Source organism: Tympanuchus pallidicinctus, unplaced genomic scaffold (assembly GCF_026119805.1).
Source record: "Tympanuchus pallidicinctus isolate F22 unplaced genomic scaffold, pur_lepc_1.0 scaffold16, whole genome shotgun sequence".
NCBI lineage: Eukaryota > Metazoa > Chordata > Aves > Galliformes > Phasianidae > Tympanuchus > Tympanuchus pallidicinctus.
The window spans coordinates 19,577,220-19,599,748 of record NW_026294679.1 but is presented as its reverse complement, the minus strand read 5'-3'; the positions used below and the strand labels follow the sequence as shown (position 1 = coordinate 19,599,748).

Below are 22,529 nucleotides of genomic sequence, written 5' to 3'. Positions count from 1 at the left end.
CTTCCCCACCACGGTGGAGCTCTGCTAGCAGTAGCAGAAGTCATGCCACCAGGTAGGCTGTTTGCAGAGTTGTTTTTAAGCTCTTGCTACTGGTGAAAGAACTAAAAAATGAGATGACAAAAAAGACTCAAGATCAAAGTGTAACTAAAAGAAAACAGAACAAAAAAACCCAAACACTTGATGGTCTGAGCACCTATTCCTATAAAAGGTCTTTGTAGAAAGAATAAACACACACAAAGAAGAAGGAAATATTTACAAACTAGTGGAAAGGAAAAAAGTTACTATTACAGAATGGAAGGTCTGAGCTCTGTCCAATCCCATGCACTTTAAGTGCCTTAAAATTCAACAGCTTAGAGAGCCCAGAAATGGAACAACTGCTTGGATGAAAGAGCAGCAGGGATCTTTCGAACAACTCTCAGAAATGAGATCAGGAACCAGACCCACCCAGGCTTTGAAGTTTCACTCTTAGAAGAGCTTTCCCTCCACCCTCCATATTCCAAATCCCAGAAAGTGGATTTCTGCTGAAGCACTGCTCTGAGCCTTACCTAGCTTTGCAGCCAATCCAAGGAGCCATTTTACATCCTCTGTATAGGGTGGACTGCGGGAGAAGTTGTTGGGATGATCGCTCTGAGTTCTTCGGCCAAGCATCTCCAGAGCCAGCATCCCTTTAAGAGAGAGGCAGCCAGAGTCAAGCAGCACTTCTGCCCTGTAGTACTTCATTCACCTCAACACTACCTCATTGGCCCACCTTTCAACGGCAGAAAATTGCCTAACTGCAAACTCCACAGAGAAACAAAAGGCCCATGTCGGAGGCTGTCACCAAAGGAAGCAGCTGGATCTGCTCCAGACTGGGAAATCTGTACAGCCATCACATGTCACTAGAGCTGCATAGAGACACTGCTAGATCTACAACAGGATCAAGTCCCAAAGACCGATAAAAGATGTCCTGAAAAAAAAAACAGCTTCAAATTTTGCAAGTGAGGCTACCTAAATCAAACTACTTAGCTGCAAGGACAACAGGTCAACAGCAAGCAGCTGTAGCATCAATTTGCAGACTTTTCCCTAATTCCACTAGCAGCTCTTCAAACAAATTCTCCAATTTAAACAGTTCTAAAATACTAACGGGAGCTATGTAATGCAAAAAGTCTCTTTTGATCTTCCAGACCCTCTTCCTTCATCTTCCTGTCTGTTATTCAAGCTATCAAAATGCCTTCCATGGCTTACTACTTACCCCTGTGATGCTTCCGCACCCCCTCCTGACTGGACAAGTTACTTTCTTCTCTAGCTTTAACAAAAAAACTCAGGCAATCTCCATACAGTCTTCAATTTCTTGCCGTTTCTCTTCCTTTGCTGCCCTGCAATGGCTCCTTTGATCTTAGCAGGGCCCCTCCTCCCTCTCCAAGTACCTGCTTTGTTGGGCTCTCACTTTCGCTATATACAAATAGCTTACTGCAGCCCGTGCTCAAGCACAGACGCCAGGACTGACATTCTTGCACAATGGTAATTTCAGGCACAGACTCTCCTCTTAACTAGTGTAACTGAAAAAGGAATACTAATTACACACACTCACTTCTTGTCGGTCTTCAACATTCTGGTGGAAGAGGCACAGGGAACATGCCTCTGTGCATGTGAAGACTTAACTGGTATTGTTAAAAGAGGTGTGCCTGCACCACCCACGAGCAGCAGGAACTAAACTTCTTTTCACAGACACCTCCACAGAGCTCTATCCAGACTCCTCCAAAAAACACTAGTCAAAGGGCAAGCCTCTTTCCAATACTAACCCACTTAACTTTACCTTTTACTCCCATAGCTCTCAACATTTCAACCTCTATTTAAGACCATGAATTGGCTTTCCCCATGTAGCTAGGATATCATCCTCCTCAACAAGTGCAGCAGCAAGTTGCCAAACAGTAAAAACCTGTAGCCCTGCCCTGAATCCTTCTCCAGGGGGCCACAGAAACCCACTTGGCCATCCTTACCAACTTGGTATGCGGAGTGGAGGTAGTGCAAACCCTGGGGGCTCACAGGCTGACTGTGCTGCTCATCCTCGGCGGGAAACCCCCCTGTAACAAGGGAATTGGGCTGTGAGGACAGAGATGTCAAGGAAGCCCCTTGAATTGCTGGGAACGTTGATCCTGCATGGACACTTCCTACTGAAAAGAAAGCAAAACAGCAGCATTAGGACTCGCCAACCAAAGCCTAAGAGAAGTTTTCTTTGGGCTCACGTATTGTTCTCTTATCCTAAGTAAAACAATACAAAAGCTGAAAAACACAGTCTTTGCAGTTACTAAATGATGTCTGGTTCTGATTTCTTATTCGTGTATGTGAATGTGCCCATCAACATCTGGTGAGAAACTGCTGAGAAAACAAATCACCCAACAGGAACAGTATTTTCTCACAGGAAGTCCAACGTTGCAAGGTTCCTCCAGCTCTAAGTTACGACACCATCAAGATACTATGTGGGAAGAGAGTTACTAGAGGCTAGCTGCCAGTTGACCCTCATGAAGAACTTCTCCTGTACACCTTGGCAGCAGGTATCTACAGTAAAAACTGCAAGGAAACTTCAGAAGATTCTCTCCCCTTCAGACACTGAACAATACAGACAAATTTAAGGAAAATTACAGAAAAATCCATTACATTATGTCACATAAGCTTGTAAATTTTGACAGCAGTTAAAATTAAGTCACTAAGCTGTATTCTGACAAGGGACTCAAGTTAATCTTTGCTTCTCAAGAAATGCACGGAGAGGATTTTTTTTTATTATTATTTTTCAATGTTTCCTAGTGAATAGTTGTATATCTGAGAACAGTCCGCCTCCCAGGACAGATCTGTCTAACCTCCTCAGCCAAGGAGACACAAAGTGCCAAACGACCCACAAAGTGGGGAAAATCCATGCTACATTTGACATTTGGCCAAGGAGAACAACCCACAAGAATTAACTGAATTGTTGCCAAAGCTCAGTTGTCACCATGTGGCTATGTTCTTCAGGAACAGCAACACTATTTTAAGAACTGAAAGTAGAAGTTTCTGAAAGCCTTAAACAATGGCAACTGGAAAGGGTGGGGTTGTTTTTTCCTTTTGTTATTTTAAATGCTCCAGCATGAATTAACAGTTCAGTTAAGAACTCAGTCAGCATCAGCAATTCCAATGCTGCATGCTGCTTGAAGGGTCTTCACCACTGTTCTAGCCCCAGCACAACATGTAAGCACTCATTCAGACCACTATTGATGTGATTCTGCCACAGCATCCGCCCTCCCTACAGAAGTTCTACATTTCAGGTACTGGATGCCTCCAACTTCTTAGGGTGGGAAAAATATCCATCAGTGCTACTGTCTTCTCCTTGCATGCTCTCCCAAAAGAATCACAAGTCTGCTCAAGATCGTTTGTGCTCATCATGTCCTAAGGAATGGACACTGAGGGCTAAAACTTCAAGTAAGTTAGAGGTCAGAAGACCAGGAGGTCCATGGAATTGAAGTCTCAGAGTTGAAAATAATGCTGTACATTTATCCAGACATCAGTTAAAGCTCCACTAGGTAAATAAGGCCTCATTACAAATCTCAGTACCACTGAGCAGGCACATCTTTAGGCAGTGGTGGATTTGGTCAGAATTCAGGGCAAGAACCCTTGTCCCAAGTGATGTAGGTAAGGAGCAGGGCTTGGAGGAGTACAGCTAGGAGACACAGTAGCAAACGTACGCTACGCACAATGCAGGGCTGTAACACTTACTTGCTACATTGGAAGACAGTGACAGTCCAGTTTCACTGTGGTAGGGATGCACTGCTATCTGTGTCATGGATGGGACTGGAACACCAGGGAACGACACTGCAGTAGCTGCCAATGATGGTGTTGTTACCGAATAGGGGTACTGCGCTCCTATGAATGCTGGATGGACACTCTAAAATAGACAACAAATAACGGTCATGCCTACTGTATCTCACCATTTCTAAGTCCGAAATACGATGCCCCCACACTAACCTCAAAAGCAGCATGAAGTCCAATTACAAAGAGGAAGCATAGCAAGAAGCAGCCCAGTAACTATTTTGCACCACATGACTACTACAACTGCTTGTTCCTCCTCCATTTAAATCTGATTACTTCGCACAAAAACATTCCAAGAACTTTCATAAATAGAGGCTAAAATAATCTTTAATTTTCCCTTTGTACTTTCTATTTAGTTTCAAGATAACAAGGCTTCTGTCATAGCGTGTGTTCTGAAAAACTACTGTGTAATAAAAATTAAAACCTACTAATATCTTTCATATTCTTTCAAGACTTTACATGCACCTACAGAAGGCTCTTTATCAGATGAGAAGCTGAGCTGGAGAGCCAAAGTAGGCATCGCAAACCAGTAAGAGAATACATATGCCAATCTCAAAACACAGCCAAACAGCTAGGGAGAGCCCCACGCTCCCCCCAGCTAGACATACTCCCTCTGGAAGCAGTTACACAAAATTTCTGTAAATGAGTGAGCTGCAGGCAAGACTCACCTGTGGGTACGCTGAGCCAGGCACTGGGAAGACAGCTGGACGTGGCATGTGCTGGATAGTGTGTCCAATATACTGGGGATTACAGGGAATGTGAGTCTGAAGGGTGGTGTAAGGGTGGAGGCCCTGCGTGTGTGTATGCGCCATTGCCGGTCCTGCCATCGTATGCTGCTGGTACATGGTTGACCCCATAGAGATTACTGGCACGACCGTTGCTGCTGCGGTTACTGCAGCTGCCACTGTTACGGTGGTCGGCTCAGTGGTCACCCGGTTGTCTGTCAACCCACGTGCTGCTTCTGACGCAGCCCGTGCACCACCGGCACTGCAGCCAGTGGCACCTTCTCTCTGAGCTGGAGTCCCACCAACAATCTGTTCATAAAGCCAGTACCACTGGTGAGCTACTTCAAAGAGAACTTCTGGGTAAACGCCACCTCCCTTGGCTGCCTCTTCTACTGCCATACAGGCCTTTTCCAGCATCAGATTGTCCTGAAGGCAGAGGAGAAAAAAAACAAACAAACAAGTGACTAATGAAGAAACAGGAACACAAGAACGCAAATTACAACAGGAGAAAAGTTATAAGGCACTCTAAAATGAACGAAGCTATTTGGGAGCAGCTAGATCACAACTGTGCAGCAGAATAGCCAGAGCTATTCACAAAAGACAAACCTACAGAACTGAGACTAAGGGCTGTTCTGTAGCAGACAGGTGCCAATCCCATAAGTAACAGTACATCCCTGATGCTGGAAACCAGCCTGTTATTTAGCCCCCATTCAACACTCACCTGTTCCTTGCACTGCACCAGAGCCCTCTGGATCTCATTTGGATTCAGGGCATGGGCGTGGGGCAGGCAGCTGAGTGCCAGTTCAGCAGCTGCCCTCACCATGTTGGAGTCTCTGGCCCGCGATGCTCTGTCTGCCAATGATGCCACCTCTGGGGGGGTCAGATGTCCATCCCAACACTCCACTAAGATGTTCAGGGCTGCGCTACCAATCTCCATGGCCTGCCCTAAGAGTAAAAGAGAAGACTCTCACACTACTGACCATGCCCACAGAAGTTCCTGCCAGCTTTCCCTCAACAGGGGGTGCACTCATCACTTTCTTCAGTTATGCAACAGAGTACTGTTGCTCACCTTAGGCTGCAAATCAAATAAAATGCTCTTCTTCCCAAAACACAGAACAGGGAAGAGCCCTTGATAAGGAAGCAGTGAGTGAAGGTATCATTATTAAAATGAAGCTAAAGATGTATGCGAGGCAATGAGATGAACTTGAAAGAGTCTAAGGCTCTTCAGAACTGAAACAAAACTGCACAAGTCACTAGTGCTTAGCCTGTGCTGCTGCCATCTGTGCTTTACATGGCTGCCACAGCATCATCAGCTTTGGGAATTAGCTCACCCCCTGCCCTTTCCTGCCCCAAAGCCAGCCTCCCAATTACGTTCTGCTGTAACCTGTGATCCAGGAGACATGGGAGGAGTAAGTTCGAGAGAGCCAGTTGGGAGACACAAAGTTGTGCAGCCCTAGTGCATACAGCCCAATCTCAAAGGCGCAGAGGTGAAGGTTGCGGTGTGGTCCCTGGTGTCCACCACTGGAGGAAGGGTGGGTGAAGATGGAGGTACTGCTGTTTCCACCTGCTTTGATAAGGACTGTCTTGGCCAATTCAAAGTAGAAGTGGGCAGCTGCCTCTGAAGGCTGGTTCGGGACATGAGGAGCATGGCTTTCCAGCCGCCTCCCTTTATACCTAAAGAAAACAAGAGAAAATTTTCAGAGAGCAATGGTACTCCAAGTTCTCTAACTCAGGTGCAAAGTTCTTATCTTTAGGGTCCACAGAAAACAAAGAAACTCTCTCAGGAAAGTATTTCCTAATGCACACATGCTAGTTTTCCGACATCAGGGAAGGCTGCCTCTCTGCATCATGTACTATTCATTACCTGCCAACTTCCACAGTTTTTGCACGGGCTCCCCCACTGGCTCTCCTACTGCCACTGGAAGAGGAAGATCCCAGTGAATCACTTGAAGAACTACTGATGCTGTCGCTGTCTTGTCCTCGGCCCCAAGATGTTGCTGCCCATCCCCCACGTAGGGGACGCCGACTGAGTGTTGGAGAACTGTCAGAGGTAGTTTCAGGAGCACTGCTGTCAATACTAGCCATGCCTACAACACCAGAGCACATACAGTAATGTCAACAGGTGCACCTCATGCATCACCGACAGTCATGTCAGTGAGAGTTTAACACTGCAAATTGGAAGAGAAGAAATCAGTTTGGCCACAGATATCACTTTGAAGTTCTTGGATTAAAAAGCAGAAAAGTCTGAGAACAGTGTTTCTTCATTTTCCCCTTAACACCGTATCTCAGCCACTCTCTCCATCTGCTAAGCTTTACGGCAGAATATAACAACAAGATGCAAATATACAAACAAACTTAAGATCCATAGATGCCCTCCTGGTGCAGGCTGCACAGTTTATACAAAGGTTTTCCATAACCTGAAGAGAAGTGCGTCAGGCAGCAGCTCCCCTAAATTTGTTTCTAGACCCAGGAGCACAGTGCTCTGCTCCCTGAAAACAACAAATATTCTATTCCAGATATCTAGTCCGTTACCCAGAACACAGCTGCTGTGAGAAATGCATGCATATGGTAAACTGCAATTCATTAGAGGCTGGGGAGGAAATCTGTGGATCAAAACCTTTTTTTCCATGCCAAACAACTCAAAGATAATCAACTGCTCCTGTAGTATAGGAAAGGCTGACAAGCAGAATGAAAGAGCAAGGGAACAATTGAAATCTCAGCACGGTACCCAGCACAGCACTAGGTGTTAGTTACTACCTGTGTGTTTCTTCTTCTGCCTGACAGGTGAACCCCAACATCTTCCGTTGTATCCACCTCGGTTTCCAAGGGCCAGACGACTGGGGACCTTTCCTTCCTGTTTCAAGACAGTGGATTCCCCAGCTGGCTCACAGGGGGACCTCTGAGAGCTCTCTGCATAAACAGGACAGTGACAAGCTAATTATTACAATTTCTTTCTGCATCTTTAAAATTATCAAAAGATGCAAGATTTTTAGAAATTTGGGTATATTTATGAGCAGGATTATCTCAACTTTTTCTGCATTAAGCATTTCATCAGATAGTAGGCTAAAAACACTGAAACTTAACACAAAATTTGTAAAATTTGCTGCAACTGTGCAAATTTACAGTAAAAATGCTCCAGCAACCCTAACTTTATTGTATTTATCCTCAGCTACAACTCATCTCTATGGGAAGGATTAAGCGAGCATCCACTCTCCTGCATGTAATGCTTGTAACCGAAGTGCAAGCACAGTGTATGAACTGCTGAGTCACAGCCTGAACCTCTCATTGATCACCTGAGGTGAGCCATGAGTCAGCCAGAGGAGCACAGCTGAAGGCAATTCACCTGTGCTGCCGGAAGGAGTGGAGCCAGGCTCCACCCCTCCTAGACCTGTTTAAGAGCTGGCTACCAGTGGGGAAGGGTCTTGGAGATCTGGAGATCTGTCTGGAGATCTGCTCTGCTGGAGTTTTCTAAGTGAGCCCAGGATATGGGTAAGCTTTATATCTATTCTCTTTGTTATCATAATCTGCTTTGCCAAACTCTCTTGTTTATTTTGTAATTATAACATCTTAATATTCATTGATTATACACACAGCTAGAAGAAAATCGTACCATTCATCTCTAATGATCTTCAGCAATTTTATTTATCTTGCATGAATGCATCTGACTCAGTTTGTAACTTTTTGAACACTGCACCTCTGATACAAGCCTAAAAGATGGAATCATAGTGGCTTTACAGTAACTGGCTAACACGGCTGGCTCAAGACAGGAAAGCCTGAAAATTAGCTTGAATTTCTAAGCAACAACAACGTGTACAGAAATGGATTCAAGCAAACAACGGAGGAAATAACATTCCAGTAAACACCAAGACACCAGGTGGTGATATAAATCATTCTGACTACTATTCAACACAGATGTGAATTTATGGTTTAGGTTTTACGTGGATGACCAAAGGGTTTCAAGCATAACCTTTATAAATCATCTCTTACCTTGTGAACTCTTCTCCACAAAAGTCTCAGGACTGCTCTGAACTGCTGGGCTTACACCAGCTTGCTGAGCAACTGAAGTCCCTGGAAGCTGCTGGATGGCTGCAGTGGACTGGGCAGCATGTTTGGAAGGAGACTTTTGGTTTGCTACTGTAGGCTTGCTGGAAGAGTAGAAGGAACTCAGAGTCTGTGGCTTATGAGTCTGACTCTCTCTGTCCAGAAGTTTGTCTAAAATCTTTAACAGAAAGAAAAAAAAATTATATAAAAAAGCTTTTCAGATGGATAAGAGAACAGGCATTATACTAATAAATAATGGGAAAGTACCACACCATTTCTTGGAAGACTATAAACTCCACTCAACTGGAGAAAAAAAGAGAATGCTTTTCCAGTAAAAGGAGCAGCACTTCTTCACACAGAAGATCAGCTAGGCACAGTTGAGAGCCGTATGGCCTGCACTGCAACAGTTCATTTGTACTCAGTAATATCCCCATTTTCACTTCAAAAAAGCCACTGCCTGCACTTGAAAAACACCTGAACTGACGTTACAGAAGCAGTTCTGCCACATCAAGGACAGAACAGAGGATTCTACATTTAGTGTCTGTCGTTATATGTTCTTAAGTTGAAGTCATTAAATTTCCATGCTCAACATCCAAAACTCCTGTCACACAATTACTAAGAAACTGGCAAAGCCACTTCAAACTTTCAGACACTAGAGAAATTGCCTCCCACCAACACACAATAACAACACCTTCTTCACTTTATTTATTACAGAACTGGGGAACAAAGCTTGACCGCATTATTTTTTGTGTTTGTCCAATTCTACTCTTTGTTCTATACATGGAATGAACATCACATGTCTGAGAGAGCACTTATTTTTAGATGACTGATATCATAACCTCCCTGTTCACCCTCATTGCTGAGAAGAGTATAACAAAAAAGCTTCAGCGTTAGGTGAGAGAAATACATTAACAGTATTCTTACTGGGAGAAGTGCTTCTGAATAAGAACGATAAATAAAAACTTTCTTGGAGCTTCAACAATTTTTTATAAGTTTTTTCGTTTAAGTCATGAAGTGGGAGTAGAGTTGTACCTTCTTTTGCATGAGCCATTAAGGCACAGTGGATTGAACTTGTGTATAGAATGAGAGATTAAAAAGAAAACAAAATGCTGCAGCAAAACAGAACTAATCCCCATATAACAGACACAGAGCATACTGGAAACCCCTGGGACAGAAACCTTGTTTTAGCAGCCAAGTAAAAGTATAAGCTACAGTCAGAAAGCATCTCTCAACTGGAGCTTAAGAGACCTTTGGTAGGAGCGCCTCTTCCAGGACAATGCATACTGTGCAGTCAGATTTTGCCTCAGTAAGAGAACATACAAACTAACCATGTGCTTGCAAATCATCAGTGCACAACACAGTGACTTATGCTCACTGGGAAAACTCTGCAGTCCATCAAAACAGTCACGGTTTACTCTGCATCTCTATGTCCCCTTTTAAAGGAAGGCTCACCTTCTTCAGCTTCGACTGATCATCCTTGTAGGTAATCATCAGCGCTAGTGCCAGATCTCCTTTCTCCCTTCGAGTGCCTTCACACAACAGAGGATGTTCTGCTTCACTGACAGTTGTCTTCATGCCTACAGGCCAGAAAAGAGAGGGATGAAAAGGCAAGTGAGCCCCTGGGACTACACTGCATCCTTAGCAACATATATACATATGAAGAAGAACTTTTCCCATTTTTCTGTCAACTTCAGAAATAGGTCATGAATAAACAGGAGTGACTGTATGCCCCCAGAGTACCAAGCACAGTACAACTGTCAGAGCAATATGATCAGAACATGCCATAGAGAAGAGGCCAGACACGTCCACAACTTCATCTTGAAATACATTTTTCCAGTTTCTGCAGATGCTACAAAGCCAGCATTTCTGCTCCATACAGAACTCATCTTTGTCCTTTCAGAGATAAGGCAACAGAGGACCAGTCTTGTTTAACCCATTCTATTCCTAATTTTGCATGCAGCTTTATAACAGGCATACATTACTACCAACAGAATAAGCATAACTACTGCTTTGTCACTGAAGCTGTTATAAATGAGAGGTAGGAATCCAATATTCTAAGATCTTGAATTACTTGAATTGCTTAATAATTCTGCTAGTCTTTCACCATCATTGTCTAATCTCTTCTGAATGATTGCCTCTTTTTTTTTCCTCTGAAACTGCTCATCTTCATTAAAGCAATACATCTTCCATCACAAGAGATCAAAAAGAAAACTAAGATACCATTACTACTTTAATGGCACATCCAGTTCCTGCCCCATATTACCCTTTTTTTTTTTTTTTTTTTTTTTTACAGCTTTCCCAAGGCACCTCAACCTGGCATGCAGAATCTTTCTGCATCTAGTTCTGACAAACCATGCAAACACTTCCATTTTTGTACCAAATTGGAACAAGCTATTTTTTACCTTTTACCACCCAAAATAAGGGAGAAGATGCAGAACACAGATAAGAAAAGCTTTTTCTTGTAAAAAAAATAATAAAAAAAATTCTTACCAAGAGCAGCAACAGCTGCTTCAAAACCAAGCTCTTCATCTCCAGGCATTTCATTATTCCAATTGCGACTTGGAGGTCTACAGCCTGTAGGAGAAACCACTGAAAGAAGACAAGAGAATTAGTGCTCAGCTTTCAGAAGTTGGATCTCAGGGTAGCAGCTGTTTCTGAGAGCTTTCTAAATTTGCAGAGCTTCCCATGCTCCTATTCCTAACCTTTGTATCAGTTTCAAGACAATACCTTGTTTTTCTTCCCTTTTTCTCCCTCTAAACTCAGAAGGCTCCTTAACCAGGCAGGAACATCATCAAGTCATCTAATCTCAGAATGTTGGTTCCTTTTTTTAAATCCTGCACTTACATTATCTTCCACTGAATATAACCATCATAATAGCAGAAAAGTCAATCATTTTAACCATTTTAAAAAAGCAGACAAGCACTGCTGGAATATGGTAAGTTTTCAGTTGCTTCTGAATGTAAAAAGAAAAAGAGAGAATTTATATCTCTGGAGTAACATGGAAGCAAGAGCAAGAAACAGTGTGGGAAGAATCAAGATTAAGCTATTATATATCCAGTAGACATTTTCTGTTTGAAAACCCCTCAAGACCTGGAATCTCAAAAGATTCCCTTTGCACATTCAAGCCAATGTTGACAGTACCTGGAGTGCACAGGACATCAAATATAAAGCTAGCCAACATGAGAGGCAGGACAGGACGATAATCACACAGTGTTCCTTCTCGCAGTTCTTCAGCTCTTCCTCGAATAGTATTCATCTCATTAGTGACCAAGGGAATCTTCTTCAAGAGGGCTGCAATCTCAGACTCCTGATATGCCAGCTTCACCTGGCAGTAACCACATGGGAACAGAAGAAGCTGTCATCAGCACCATTTTTCCCTATACATACATTGAAAGTATGGCAATAGTTTTTATTGGTCCATCACATTACAGCAGTTTTTAGCACCCAATTCTTTCCACAGTGAACACACATCACAGAATCATCATAGAATGGCTTAGGTTGTACGGAACCTTAAATCTTCAAACCTAGTTCCAACCTCTCCACCCTGGGGAGGCTTGCCAACCACCAGATCAGGTTTTCAAGTTTAATATACATCTTGACCCACATTTAAACACAGCCTCCTTTTTCACTCAAATTATCACTCTTGAGCTATCAAAGGAACAGCAGGAGAAGCGTTTGACTAGATAAGGCACTACAGAAGTGATGACACGTACAAAAAAAGGATGCTAAGCTAAGAACTACACTCATCAGATACAAGAGGGATTGACTAGAGAATAACAGCACAGGGTGGCAGCAAGTACAGCATACCAGGGTGAAAACCTACATTTTAATACTCTATGCAATTTCTGCATTCGTTCTATTTTGAAAATTTGAAAGCAATTGTTTTCTCTGAAACAGCATAGGTAGCTTGTGACTGCCAATCTCACACTTAATCTTGTAGTCAGACTGTAAGAAGTACAGATAATTAGTGTAACAAGTGTACTTGGTGAATTACTAGCAATAATACACATCTCCAGGGACTGCTCAACACTGCATTCAAAGCAATGCAGCTGTAAATCAAATGGACAAGGTCTTAACTGAGTACTTCTCTTTTCTAAACAGGAAGCCTAGTAGTAATTAGGCAGTGTCCAAAACTATATATCTGCAGTGTGCACATGAGCATGTGCCAACAAATGCAATGTCACAAAGAGCAACAATTTTCAAACATGAAAGAATTGTAGCAGTACACCCTAAGAAATATATTTCAAACTATTTCATCAATGCAAGTATAGACAATTCAGTTCACAAATGGTTGTTTTTTTCCTCCTAAATTGTCCAAGCAAACTGGAAACATAGTTAAGATAACAAGAAGCAAACTGCTGCATTTAAAATAAAATACTCATAAAATATGCCATTTTCATTTAAACGCTTTCAAGACTCTACCTTCACGCGAAATCATAGGCCTTTTGGCAAGGATGTCTGGTCGTCATTTCAGTGAAGGACAGCCCCAAATGAAATGATATTTCTAATCAAATTTCTGGTAAATCAACACATGCTTAGGATTTGTGGACAGCCCATTTTGTCTCAGTATAAACAATTTTTAGAGAACATATTAAAAAATGACCTAGCTTCAAGAATTTAAATGGGAACTATAAGCATCACAACTTCCTGAAAGGAGGTTGTGATGAGGAGGGGTTTGGCCTTTCTCCCAGGCAACCAACAAGATTAGACATAAGGAAAAACTTTTTCTCTCAGAGTGGTCAGGCACTGGAATGCCCTGCCCAGGGAGTCGCCATCCTTGGCAGTGTTCAAGAGGCATCTGGATGAGGAGCTACAAGATATGGTTTAGTAGCTTGAGGTAGCAATGGTAATGAGAGGACAGTTGGACTAGGTGATCTTGTAGGTCCTTTCCAACCTTATAATTTTATGATAAGCATTCAAGCAGCACAATGTTTATCACGGATACTGCCTTTAAAATGTTCTTTACCTCTAGTGCTTTTGTAGAGGCAGGCGGTCTCTGCAGCTCCAGAGCAAACATTCCTATTCGGAAGGCCAGGTTGTGGTACTCCAGCCTCTCACTCAGTACAGTCAGCAGGAAAGCAGCTTTGGACAAGGTGTTGGTTGCCATCCATGTTTGCTTGCTGGTTGATACCTTGTTCTTTTTGCCCTGTTTGACAAAGAGTTTGTAACAGGATGCTTTCTTAAACATCCTAAATGATGCTATGCTCGCCCTCCTATTCTTTGCAATAACCAAGAGACAGAAGAAAAAAACACATTTAGAATTTATTTCCTTTGCTGAAGAATAACAAATCCCAGTGGTTATTAACCACCATCACTCCTCCCCCTATCTCATCTCAGCACAACATGATAAAGAGTTGGCCTTTGATGACATGCATGTCCGCTATTGGACCGATGCTGTGCAGGCAGATGCTGCATGCCTGGTTTGTTCCAGGGGAGCTTTTCTTTAAACTGCTTAGTGCCACTACAACTAATTTTCCATAAAGTTATGCTTTTTTCTTTCCTATCCAATCTTGCATTCTAAAACAGCAAAGCTCCTAACATTTCCAGTGCACATTATGAAATAGCACAGTAAGAAAAAGACTAAGAAAGAAACATATGAAACAGGAAAGTCACCTGCACAAATCCACACAAAAATCAAGACTTTATTGCTGTATAATCTCATAGCACATAGTAGCAGGTATCTCTTAAACAAAACATTCTTTGATGTTAAACAGGATGCTTTATCCCACTTAACAGATGCTCAACCAGATTCAAAACAGGTTCCTAAAAAAACTGCAGCTCTTAACAAACCAGGTTGAGGAACTTGTAACAAAACCAGAGTTTCTTAAAAATTCAAACTCGAGCTGAATGGCCTCTTACATTTTTTTCTCCTTTATATTCCTTCACAAGTGCATAGTGATCAGGTATGTCAATGACACATCAACACATCAGGTATGTTAATGACAACATCAATGAAGGGACCTGAATCACAGTACACAAGAAACGCCTAGGAATGCTGATGTACCCATCTCCCACATCTTTATTCTGTTTTACCCTCCATCCCCAAAACTAGGTAAGTATTCTCTACCTTAGTTGGTGGCTGCTCCACTTTGAGATCTGGAGGGTTGGCTAAAAGGTCCCTGGCAAGTTCTACAGTTAAGCGACATGCTTCATTGCTGTATCCATGTGCATACAGGGCTTCTGCACAGGCAAACAGGATCTGTAAGAAAGAACAGGTAATCGTATTCAAATCACACACCTTCAGGCTAGAGATAGCCTGCTCAAACCAATCCTCTCAAAGTCTTGGTAAAACACAATTCACAATTAATCTCAGCAGCAGGCACGCTCAGTGAACTCCTTGCCTCAGCCTTCACCACCTTTCCTTTAAGCACACCCCTAAAATGCTCATCGTGTACAAATAGTTCCTCCCTTCAAGTGCTATAAGAGATAAGAGAATAACTCAAAGGAAACTGACTGACTATAACTGTTTCCATGTACTGCTTGTCTATTTAGGTGTAAGCCCTGAATGTATGTTGAGGTAAATACAGAAATGTGACAGTGTCTATTTAGATTGTCTCTGGTCTTCCAAAGAACTTCTGCTTATGCAGTTTGATAGATTTTTCCTCCTGGTGGGCTCTCCTTGACCTTACTGATTTTGAATTTCAGCTCAACTTTTACAAAATCACATAATGATTGTAAAGGACCACTGTAGGTCATCTGGTCCAAGAGCTCTGCTCAAGCAGAGACATCCAGAGCAGGCTATTCAAGTCCACGTCTGGACAATTTTTGATGAGACTCCACACCCGCTCTGGGCAGCCTCTGCTAGTGCAGTGGACACCAAAGAAGTGCTTCTTAGTGTTCACGTGGAACCTCTTGTGTGCCCATTTCTCTTATCCTGGCACTGGTACCACTGAAAAGAGCCTGGCTCTGTCTTCTTCACACCCTCCCTTCAGGTGTATCAGGACACTGATAACATCCCAAGCCTCCTCTACTCCAGGCTGAACAGTCCCCTCTCTCTCAGCCTCTTATCACAGGAATGATGATGCTGTCCCTTAATCATTTTGGTGGCCATCCACTGAACTCTGTCCAGCACGTCCAGGTCTCTCTTGTATGGGGGGATCCAGCAGAGGGGAAGGATTACCTCTCTTAACCTGTTGACAATACTTTACATAATGAAATCAAGAATACTTTTGGTTTTCTTAGCAACAAGGGCACACTGCTGACACACGTTCAACTTGATATCCACTAGGACACTTAAATCATTTTCTGCAAAGCTGCTTTCTAGCTAGGTAGCACCCCCAACATATACTGGTGGCCTGGAGTTATTCCTTTCCAGGTGCAGGACATTGCACTTCTTGTGCAAAGAGGTTCTTGTCAGCCCACATCTCCAGTCTGACCAGGTCTCTCTGGATGGAAGCACAACACTCTTGTGTATCCATCACTCCCCCCACTTCTGTGTTATCTATGAATTTGCACTCTATCACATCATCTAGAACATTAAGATGTTAAACAGGACAGGACCTGGTACTGATCCTCTGCAGTACTCTGCTCATTATTTTGCCTTGTATGAATGGCTAGAAAAAAGAAAACAGTTTTGCACACGTTTTCAATATAGGAGCAGCTAAAATTAGGACACAATTGCACAGTAGAAGGAAATTAAGCTTGTAGGAAAGCAAGTGTGGTACTTCCACATTAGGACTGTAGACATCTCATGATATAACGGATTATGATATAATTAAGCCATATAATGATGGCTTAATAATCACCTTATATAACAACATACTAGGTTAACTGCGATACCTGGAAGAGTGGAGAGAACATGAGGTTTGTAATACATGAAGAAAACTGAAAAACAATGTTGTGAACTAGATTCTGCTCACCTCCATCCGGTTCTCCTGCTCCAGAGGCTTTATACCAGCAAACATATCCTGTTCCTCTTCATTTCCCCCTTCAGCTTTGTCATCATCTTCCTTGGCTACCTCTTGTGGATTCAGATAGTATACCTGGTAATCATCTTCCTCTTCTCCATCATCCCCTCCACCTGCCGCACCATTCTCTCCTACTTCTTCTGGCTTCAGGCTCACACCACCACTGTTCTCATCTGCAGAAGTCAGGTCATCATCACCACTACCTGTCTCTCCCACAGGATCCTTGGTTGATTTCTTGCCTGTGGAACTGCTCCTGACACTGGGCTCAGGTCCCTCAGAGAAGTACACCCCACCATCCTCCTCAAAGGCATCCCTGTAGCTCCTGCTCAGTGGGCTTTCTGTAAAACTAAACGTATTGCTGGCTTCTGCACCCAGAGCCAAGCTGCTGTCGTCTAGGCTCATCTCTGCTAAGTCCGGCTCCAGGGAGCTGTCTTCACTGCTCATGCGGCGTTTCCCACTATGCTTGCTGGTCAAACCTTTGCTCACTGGCAACTTAGCTTTGCCCACTGCAGTCTTATACACAGCTTTATCACCTTCTGCTGAAAGTCGTCGCAGAACTCTCTGCGGTGTTTCAGAGACGACTTTTCGCTTTCCAGTAAGTTCCTTTGGACGAACTGCTGGCTCCTGGGGTGAGGGACGCAGCCTGTCCCCAGGTTGCAGACATGGTCCCCCAGGCTCCTGTCCATGGGCTCTACCAGCCTCACAAGCAGCTTCTGCACACTGCAACCGGCAGCTCCTCTGTTGGATGGCTTTTACCCAACAGAATGAGTTTTTCTTGTCAGTGCTGCTATAGGTGATCCCAGGGATAGGATAAGCTTCCTCCCAGTTGAAGTAGCAGGCTTCCACTGCTGGCTTGAAACCCTGGAACAGCTTCTCCAGTGATTTCTTGTGCTGACCTCTCTTAACATTATCTATGACTTTTAGCTGCCACTGCCTGAGCTGGGAGCAAAGGTCCCTGCGCCTAAGAGAAGAAGAAAAAGAATAGGTTAGAGAGCAGACATAAAATGCACCAGCAACAAACTTCCTCTTAAACTACTCCTCTTGTTCAGAAAGCTCTTTTTTTGAATTAAGCATAGACAAGATCAGTAAGACGGCAGACTAGAAAAAGGAAACAGGTCTGAAAATAACCAATCCTAGAGAGGCCCACAACATAGTGCCATGGCAAAGCGCTCTTGGAAGTATGCGTAAAACTGCACTGTGTGGCCTCACCTCCAGCACTTGAGTGCAGCTCTGAGTGCCACAACACAGGGACAGAAAGCTAACAGAGAGTGTCCAAAGGATGGCTAAGATGGTGACGGGTCTAGAGGGCAACGTGTGTGAGGAGCAGCTGAGGCCCCTGGATTTGCTTAGCAGAGGAGCTGAGGGGATCCCTCATGGCGGCTGCAGCTCCTCACAGGGAGCGGAGGGCAGCGCTGAGCTCTGCTGTGTGTGGCAGCGACAGGGCCGAGGGAACGGCATGGAGCTGCGTCAGGGGAGGGCAGCTGAGGGTGAGGGAAAGGGTCTGCACCAGAGGGTTGGTGGGCATGGAACAGGCTGCACAGGGCAGCAAGCACAGCCCGAGTGCTGGAGTTCAAGTGATGTTCAGACACCACTCTAAGACACTGGATTTGGATTTTGGGTGGTGCTGTGTGAAGACAAGATCTGGACTTGATTCTCATAGGTCACTTCTAACTTCTAGGATAAAACTATTTGTAGGAGATGTGAAACAGCACTGCTAACTCCTGTCAAGTACAACTGATACAGCCTGCCCAGAGAAGCTCTAAGCCACACAGGACCTCCCTGTCTCCCTCTCAGGCATGAATCTTTCTACCCTGATATGCCTTTCTAAAATTTAATTTAGGCTGTAGCAGGCTATCCTCAGAAGACATAACTTTGCAAATCCTGTGTTTGCTTGCAGAACAAGCAAGACAAAAATGTAATTGAAACAAGCCGGTAGGCTTAAATTCACCTCAATTGCACAGCAGTGTACGGGAACTGACAGGTCAAAGCATGAAGCAGTGATTGAGCACCTGGTCATGGGGTGCACCCAGCCCTGGGAGCACAGGTGCAAGCAATTCACCTGTGCAACTGGAAGGGGTAGACCCTAGTCCACCCCTCTCTAACCTCATTTAAGGGCTGGCCACCAAAATGGAAGCATCTCTACTTGAAAACAGCCTGCTTTGAGAGTTTTCCAGTGAGCTGTTATCCTCAGAAAGGGGTACCTGAAGGGGATTTACAGGAAAGCTAGGGAAGGACTTTTTAGAAAGGCACACAGAAAGGACAAAGGGAAATGGTTATAAACTGGAAGAGGGTAGATTTAGACCAGATATTAGGAAGAAATTCTTTACTGTGGGAGTGGTGAGGCACTGGAACAGGTAGCCCAATGAGATTGTAAATGCCCTCTCCCTGGAAGCATTCAAGGCCAGGCTGAATGGGGCTTTGAGCAACATGGTCTAGAGGGAGGTGTCCCTTCCTATAGCAGGGAGTTGGAACTAAGTAATCTTAAAGGTCTCTTCCAACGCAAACCATTCTATAATGATACTAAAGGTGCCCAATACCTTTCTCTGGTGACCTGAAAACCAGTCAGTGGCAGCTCTACCCTCTGCCTTATATCATACAAGCAGGTAGTCCCATGCCTCATGTTACCACAGGAAGGACAAAACATTTCTGCATTTTGCAGCTCCAAATCTCAGGTATGGCCTAAATAGGCAAACAAGTTAGTCTGAATGGGTAACGATGTTTAGGTGATCTAATTCAATACGTTTCTAGAAAAGTCTTTGTGCCAAGTGTCTCAATAAACTGCTGTCCTGTTCCTGCCACAGATCTTAGAGATCTGAGGTACAAGCCCAACACTTAAACCCTCTTACCTATTGAAAGCAACAGAAAACAATGTCATCAAACAGCACAGAATGCTTCCATTTGTTTGAAGAAATTAATTACGAGGGAGCAGGCCATTAGAGCTTGAGGAAAGGATTTTCAGAAGTAAGAAAGAGGAGAGGGAATTACTTAGGAAAGGTAACATAAGGATGAGCACTTGCAATGAATTAAAAATGCAGTAGCAATTCTCCTTACAATTCACTGGAAAGGATATCAACGATGGATAAAAGAGGGATCTTCTCGGTGACTATTCAAATGCCAAGAGAACAGGAAATTAAGCAGAAGTATTTCAATTATGCATGAATTCAAGTAGATCTGAGCAATTTTGAACTGCACCAGATAGCTTGAACATGAATACATGTAGCTCTTTTATATACTTTATTAAAGGCTAAAACCTTTTCTGGTTTTTTTCCAACACAAGTCAATTGATGGTTTTGTTTATTTTAAACTTCATTCCCAGTTTTCTATAGTTTTTTACTTGTCTTCATCTCCTGTATTTAGATATTTCATATTGCAGACTGTACAAGACAGAAACTGCACCCATTTTAGCATCCCTGGTGTACCTTCTAAAGATAAGGCATTTTACTCATGTCACACAACAATTCACAAAAACCAAATGCTGTTCATGTGTAATTATTTTCATTTGCCCTGAAAAACATTTTCTGACCACATATATCACATTGGACTTACTCAGTATATTTTGTACTTCACACTTTACAGACTGCATATACTAAAAAAAATTTATCAGTGTTGACCACGGTACTCAACTTGAGCAATCAATAACTCAACTGCTAATCAAGTTGTACCACATAAAGATGGCAGTGATTTACCAAGGCATGATGTGATTCAGAAAACTGTCTAAGCTTTACAATTTTTCCTCAGGCTATCAAAAACACTGGCAAAAAAAATGATGCACCGGTGACACTGTTTGCCAATACACTCCAGAGAATAAGCTCCCTAAGAGCACAGAAAGCAAATAAGCAGTTTCTCTTGAAACAGAAAATCATTAATTACTGGGCTAAACAGAAATACATTAAAGTGTTGAACTGTTAAAATTAAAAAGCATTAAAATGTATTGGTAGCCTGTATTACCAAAGACACATTCTCCACTGAGACACTGAAATGCAGACATACACTTCTGTGTAAAGCAAAATGCCCAGAAAACAACATATTATTCACATTATGTGGAGTTGCTAGAAGTGAGCAGCAACAGTAGTTAAAAGCGATTTGCTCCTAAACTGTAAACTGTAGTACACAGTGCAGGACTGTGTAATGGTTCAACAGTTTAACGAGGTAATGATACAAACACAACACGTCTACAGGAAAAAACTCTGTGCACACATATCACAAAACAATGAGAGATTGCAGTCCACTGCTTAAGCAGTCCTAGTTCCCATACAATAGCTGATTCTGTTGCTCACCTCTGTGGACTTATAGTTGGGTCAAGGACAGCCAGCCGCCAAAGAACCACCATCTCATCACACATACTTGCACAGGCATGAGCAGCTACTTCTGACTGCCCATTGCTGCGTCCTGTGTGCCCGCTAGCACTGCTGTGTGACGCAGACGTCCGCACGCTGTACCACCAGCCGGTTATCTGCAGAAGAAAATGTTCAGTGGAGCATTGTTGTGGCTAACATCCCTGCTCTCATCTAACTTCATATCCACAGCAAAAAAGAAGCTTAGCTAGTATCATGCTTTCATGACTCCAAAATAACTACGAGGTTAAAGCAGTATTACTTCATAAGAACCTCTCAATTTGTATTTACTTTTGTTTACAAGGCATATATCTGCAGAACAAAGCATTCACAAGGTGCTCTCTTGCTAAAGACCTTCACATCTGGAGGATGCATAATAAGGAAACCCACACTGTATTTTATGTTACAAAGTATCACAAACTGTAAATAGACACCTTTTTCCTTATATTAATAAAATATGTATCAAAAAATTCACGACTCAAACACATCAAAACCAAAGAATATGAGATTTTACTGCCCAACATTTCTTTATGTTTTGTCAAAATGACAGTACGTATGTGAAGTACTTTGTTTAGAAAAAAGTCATTACAATAATTAATCTTGACTAGCCAAAATCAAATCAAACGTGCTGAATAAAATAGTGCAGACTCAATATATTCTTACTTGAAAAGTTGAGGTATTTGGGAGATATAACGTTGCTGAGAGAACACTGAATCATCACAGGAGCAAAGGATAACAAATTTAGAGTGGAAAAGCAAAAGTTACTCAGAGATAAATTCTACAGATACATGGGGATCAGCCATTGACTCAGCTTCGTTCTCTGGAATTTCTCCCTCCAAGGCAAGGTGCTCAGGTACCTGCTCATAGTTCAGACACTGGTCAGTCAGAATCTCCAGCAAAGGAGCAGCGTTGCTATCCCGTCTCTTAAACATCTCCCGCACAATAGAAAGGAGGTTCCAGATTCCCTCAGGCTCTCTCCCTCGCAGGGGACGCAGAAGGCAGGCCCACTCAGCAGCAGCCGGAGGCTCCGTGGAAGAGAGATACATGGAATTCACATCACTGTGGATAAAACAGAAGCACAGGGTTTAAAATAAAAAAAAAAAAAAAAAAAAAAAAAAAGGCAAGCACAGCCACACAAAATCCTGAGTATATTCACCATCCGGAAGTGTGTCTGCATCCTAGATGGGACAGCCACGCTTAACTTAGAAGAGGAAACATATGATGAGACTGGGACCACCACACAAGTAAGGTATTGTGCAAATACAGTGTGCTCCACCATAGCAACACTGGACAAGCTACACAAAAATACTATTTCCTCAAAACTAGGCATCCTTTATACCATAGCATCATGAAAGGGTATACACCAAATAGTGAATAAATTTACAGATTACTGCAACATTTCTTTTTCTCTTCAGGAAAAGATCATTTACCTGAAAACAACAGGAGAGGGCCCACAGAATTTATGAAGGGTTTTCTTTATGTTGTCACTCAGGGTAGATTCATCTAGGTACCAGGTGCTTTGATCTGACGCAGAGGGTCCAGCAGTGGGATCTTGACACAAGAACACATACACAGGTTTTGAAGAGAGTTTTCTCGTTGTGCCCAACCACAGGGATTATAGAGAGCACAAAGCAGTCTTACTCAGTTTATTTCACCCACTGGAGAACTATCTCAAAATTATACTTACCTGAATAACTGGCAAT

At 43.0% G+C, this 22,529-nt stretch overlaps 1 protein-coding gene across 6 annotated transcripts in view; it reads right to left on the bottom strand.

Annotated features, from left to right (window-relative positions):
• Positions 1-22,529, bottom strand: part of ZSWIM8 (zinc finger SWIM-type containing 8) — a 68,649-nt gene that overhangs the window by 9,290 nt on the left and 36,830 nt on the right. For all 6 annotated transcript variants that reach the window (XR_008205374.1, XM_052678215.1, XM_052678214.1 and 3 more), the window contains 18 exons: positions 22,257-22,377; positions 21,684-21,885; positions 20,770-20,945; positions 16,445-17,453; positions 14,653-14,784; positions 13,552-13,731; positions 11,727-11,910; positions 11,076-11,174; positions 10,038-10,162; positions 8,532-8,763; positions 7,302-7,454; positions 6,409-6,631; positions 5,929-6,218; positions 5,266-5,489; positions 4,488-4,970; positions 3,727-3,895; positions 1,980-2,153; positions 546-665 (listed from right to left, as the gene is read on the bottom strand). Coding sequence is in view for 5 of the 6 variants with exons in the window: in XM_052678215.1 (XP_052534175.1) it covers positions 546-665; positions 1,980-2,153; positions 3,727-3,895; positions 4,488-4,970; positions 5,266-5,489; positions 5,929-6,218; positions 6,409-6,631; positions 7,302-7,454; positions 8,532-8,763; positions 10,038-10,162; positions 11,076-11,174; positions 11,727-11,910; positions 13,552-13,731; positions 14,653-14,784; positions 16,445-17,453; positions 20,770-20,945; positions 21,684-21,885; positions 22,257-22,377 (4,296 nt within the window). In the remaining variant the exon portion in view is untranslated. The remainder of the gene's footprint in view (positions 1-545; positions 666-1,979; positions 2,154-3,726; positions 3,896-4,487; positions 4,971-5,265; positions 5,490-5,928; positions 6,219-6,408; positions 6,632-7,301; positions 7,455-8,531; positions 8,764-10,037; positions 10,163-11,075; positions 11,175-11,726; positions 11,911-13,551; positions 13,732-14,652; positions 14,785-16,444; positions 17,454-20,769; positions 20,946-21,683; positions 21,886-22,256; positions 22,378-22,529) is intronic.